The sequence below is a fragment of the Anastrepha ludens genome, chromosome 6 (genome assembly GCF_028408465.1).
Source record: "Anastrepha ludens isolate Willacy chromosome 6, idAnaLude1.1, whole genome shotgun sequence".
NCBI lineage: Eukaryota > Metazoa > Arthropoda > Insecta > Diptera > Tephritidae > Anastrepha > Anastrepha ludens.
Window position 1 is genome coordinate 6,053,725 of NC_071502.1, and position 4,000 is coordinate 6,057,724.

General features: G+C 42.5%; 1 protein-coding gene across 1 annotated transcript; it reads left to right on the forward strand.

Annotated features, from left to right (window-relative positions):
* The first annotated feature begins 807 nt into the window (after positions 1-807).
* Positions 808-2,378, forward strand: LOC128866902 (protein mono-ADP-ribosyltransferase Parp16). Its single transcript, XM_054107943.1, has one exon. It carries the CDS (start codon positions 1,061-1,063, stop codon positions 2,213-2,215), a length of 1,155 nt encoding a protein of 384 aa, XP_053963918.1. The 5' UTR covers positions 808-1,060; the 3' UTR covers positions 2,216-2,378.
* The last annotated feature ends 1,622 nt before the right edge of the window (positions 2,379-4,000 follow it).

Sequence of the window (4,000 nt, forward strand, 5' to 3'; positions counted from 1 at the left end):
AATCCCAGTAAGCTGCAAAATACCATGAATACTATATTAAAAGAAACACAGAGATTTCAATTTTGATTTGCTCATTCGAGCTGTTTTAGTCCTCGAGGAAGCTTATATTTTTCAGTGCTCAGATTGTCGCTGCATTTCGGGATCAAAAGTCAATATTACGATGCGTTAACCTCTCCAAGAGTTTGGGTCATTAGCAAACATTTCAAATATTTTCGCGAGCTTAGTGTTGTTCAAACGAGAGAATTTTCGGCATCATTTCCGGCGAAATAAAAAGAGCAAGTCTTATGCGAGGCAAAGTTAAGGCTAAACTGGTTAATATACAGAAGAAAGGGGCGCTGAATTTGAAAGAGCAGAATGCTCTTTTATAGATTCCATTCATGTTTAGGAATGCCAATCTGGTTAATAATTTGATAATTGTTTTTCCTCAATGGCTAAACTCATTAAAAATAAGTCCTAAATCCAATTATGTGACACGATTCTACACTGTCATTACTTTTTTATTCCGGCTAATAAATGCTTGTTTTTTATCTCTTTTCCACGTACCATAACTCAGTAGTATTCTTAAAGGCTGTGGCACTATACCAACAGCAATGTTTTGTACATTTGAATGTCACGGCAAAGTTGAAAATAAAGAATGAATTCGCTTTGTTCTACTTTGCACTGACAGCAACGAAAGAAAAAAAAACAATCAGCTGATTTACCAACATCACCTTTAACAGATTCGCCTTGGTTGGCACCTGTTTATAGGCAAAAATCTTATAAAACTCAAAAATCTAAATTCTCAAACATTACTTCTTTCATTTTCCATACTTCACTCAACCGATTTTCTAAAAAAATTTCAAAACAAGCCAAAATATATTGAATATTCCATATCAAGCAGAAACCGTCTAAGCGCAAGAATATTGAGTATTTGAAACTGTAATTCGACTCCGCTTCACTGAAAATTTTGGCGAAACCGTTGAACTGCATAAACTAAAACAAATTCCAAGTACACTTTGATTAAAATACAAATTAATAACGATTTATTTTGTACCCTATTGAAGTAGCTGACGGCATTAAAATGAAGCGCATCGGTGGAAAATCGCACAGCAATCCATCGTCGGCTGCGATGACATCCCAAACCTCCGAGTCTGAGTGCGATGCCACCTCATCTGGGCCTTACGACGTCAACGCATCAAGCAATGGTGACTTTGAAGTGGCTCCAGATATGCTGGAAAAGTTAAACGCGCTGCGCTTCCTACTAGAAACCGATCTTATTGCCTGTGACGCTAAGTGGACGCTCTTTGTGGCAGCGGCATTGAGCTACCGTTACGACACGCAGCTGAAACCCTTTCCGCCACGCTTTGTCTCCGATCAGAACGGCTTGGATATTGACGCGCTCATCTTGGTCATCAACGACACGCCCAAACTGCGTGTAGTGCTACAGAATATTGTCGAGCAGAATTTCGACGAATTCGATGCGGACGTCTTGGATCTGTTGCATCATGTGCTGATTGTGCAACGCGAACCAATGTTGCACCTTGTGGACGATAGTGAGTTCGATGTAATTTTGAGTAACATGGGCCAAAGTGAGCAGTTGCCAAGGCCTACGCATATATTCAAAGTCTGTCACATGCCAATCATACACGAAGCCATACAAGAGGAGCCGGCATTCATCGAAAATGAGCTGCCACCGAAATTGGCTTTTCACGGTAATCGCCTCGATTGCTTCTTTGCGATGTTGACACAAGCTGGTGGCAGTAAACAGCAGCCACCGAATACTGAGAATGCCGGCGATGAGGTGGATGCATCCATAAAATTGACCACTGACTTAAATGTCGCCCTGCAAGATAGTCCAAACGGCGCAGGCTGGGGTGCATCAAGTTGTGGTTCGATGATTTCGTGCGTTGCGTTTTGCGAATTCGACAACTATCCGGAATTTGTGTTCATCGACAACGAAAGTTCACTAATCGAGGTGCGCAAACCCGATTTGGTGCGCGTACGCCATTTACTTTTCTATGGCAGCCGCTTTCCAGACGATGATGAGCCGGAAGAAAAACATGTGTCCAGCTGGATTGGACGCAACAAATACTCGCTTTCGCTGGCTTGCTATATGTTGCTGCTCGCCTCGATTAGTATGGCCAATAGCGGCAGCGGACAATACTGGAAGCAGATTGTAACCAAGAAGGCGCATATCTTTTTCGACTTTTGTAGACGCATTTTTGCAATGGACTAGTGCGAGTAGACGGCCGGCACAAGGAGAGGAAGAGCACTGCGGATGTGCGTGTTAGAAGGACTTGTCACATAAGTTCTCGAGTGACATTAAATTTTCTATTTACCTATTTTACAAGTGTGCATATATGTGTTTTGAATATTTTAAATAACACTAAAAATATTAATGCTTTCGCGCACAAATGTAAGGAAGTTAAATGAAAAGAGCGGTGAGCCCTAACTACTTTTGCATAAAATTTGGATAAATACTCGTCATAGTTTTGTTTTTTTATTGTCTTCATTTTCAAAATGTGGGATAGCGCAAACGATGAAATACTGTTGTTGTTGTTGTTGTAGCAGCATAAGCATTCCCCGTACATATACCAGGAATGCTGCTGAAGTGACAGTCTTTGGCTGGATATAAATCCGGGTCGTTCGGTTACGTATAACCGCCTGTCGTGCGAAGGATGAAATACTGATTGATTTGCTTGCAGTATAAATGGCGATGCACTAAACTAAGAAAAGCGCTATCCTCAGCACGATTTTTAAACATCTCACATCTCTGCTCCAACGATATTTCGTGTCTTTCCAAGATTCGTCCAGGCAAAAATCTGCACAACAGCCGTCACCTACACTCACCTCTAGCGATATCACACGGCCGTTACTTTACGCTACCGCTTTGTGATCAGAAGATTAGGTGATCCATAAACTATGCACACAATTCTCTGAAGAAACTTCTTACAAACACAAATACCTGCACAAAAAGTGTGTTGAACTGCAATGGACGGCCTTACTGCCCATTGGACGTGAAACTGGCAGGGTTTTGAGCAAAAGAAGACAATACGAATTTTTATTTTGTCATTAAAGTTTAATAAATTTAGGACCCTTAACTCAGGTTGGAGCGTAAAGCCAGTTTAGGTATCAGTAATCAGTTTATTTCGAAAAGATGGGGGATAAGCTCAAGTTTGGTAGTCTTATGGTGGGACTGCTACCTTTGATAGCTTATAGCTACGACTTGCTCTATGGGATGCCACTGGTGCACGTTTATATAGCGAGCCGCTTCATGCACGACAGACGGCCACTGTAGCCCCCACTAGCCTGTAGACGGACGCTACATTCAGCCTTGCGGCAGAATTGTTATGTGGATGGTTCTCAGCTTCGGTGCTCACTGTCGACAACACTGACTTGTGACACACTGCCGTTAGCTAGGCTACCGCCCTTCTCGCTCTTGGTACCATTGCTCTTACTGAACCCCTCTTCATGACAAGAAGACCGTCGAAGAGTGTACACCCTTTCTGCGTGTTTTGTTGAGCTCCTCCTCCTATTTGTGGCGTGCGTCTTGATGTTGTTCCACAAATGGAGGGACCTACAGTTTCAAGCCGACTCCGAAAGGCAGATATTTTTATGAGCAGATTTTTCATGGCAGAAATACACTCGGAGGTTTGCCATTGCCTGCCGAGGGGGACCGCTATTAGAAAAAAATGTTTCTACCATTTTGGTGTTTCATGCACCGAGATTTGAGCCTACGCATATTGTGGTACCATACAGAGGGCAAAACCCCAAAGAAGGAAAAGGAAGAAGGCGCTTTGGAATGGAAGGTGGCGATCATGGGTGGCTAATTACATCTGAATTAACTGCTGATAAATTCTCTATGTGTGTAATGTGTAAACCTCCTGTAAACGTAGGCGTAGCAAAAAAGAGCCCAGATGTCTGAATCTTAGTCCGACGAGAGCAGGGCAGCTGAGAAATAGGTGCTGAGATGATGCTACCTCATCCTTCAGACAGCTTCTGAAGAAGGGACTTGAAATAA

Bases quoted from the DNA above. Each gene is read 5' to 3' on its own strand.
- LOC128866902 (XM_054107943.1), top strand. From the start codon at position 1,061: ATGAAGCGCATCGGTGGAAAATCGCACAGCAATCCATCGTCGGCTGCG.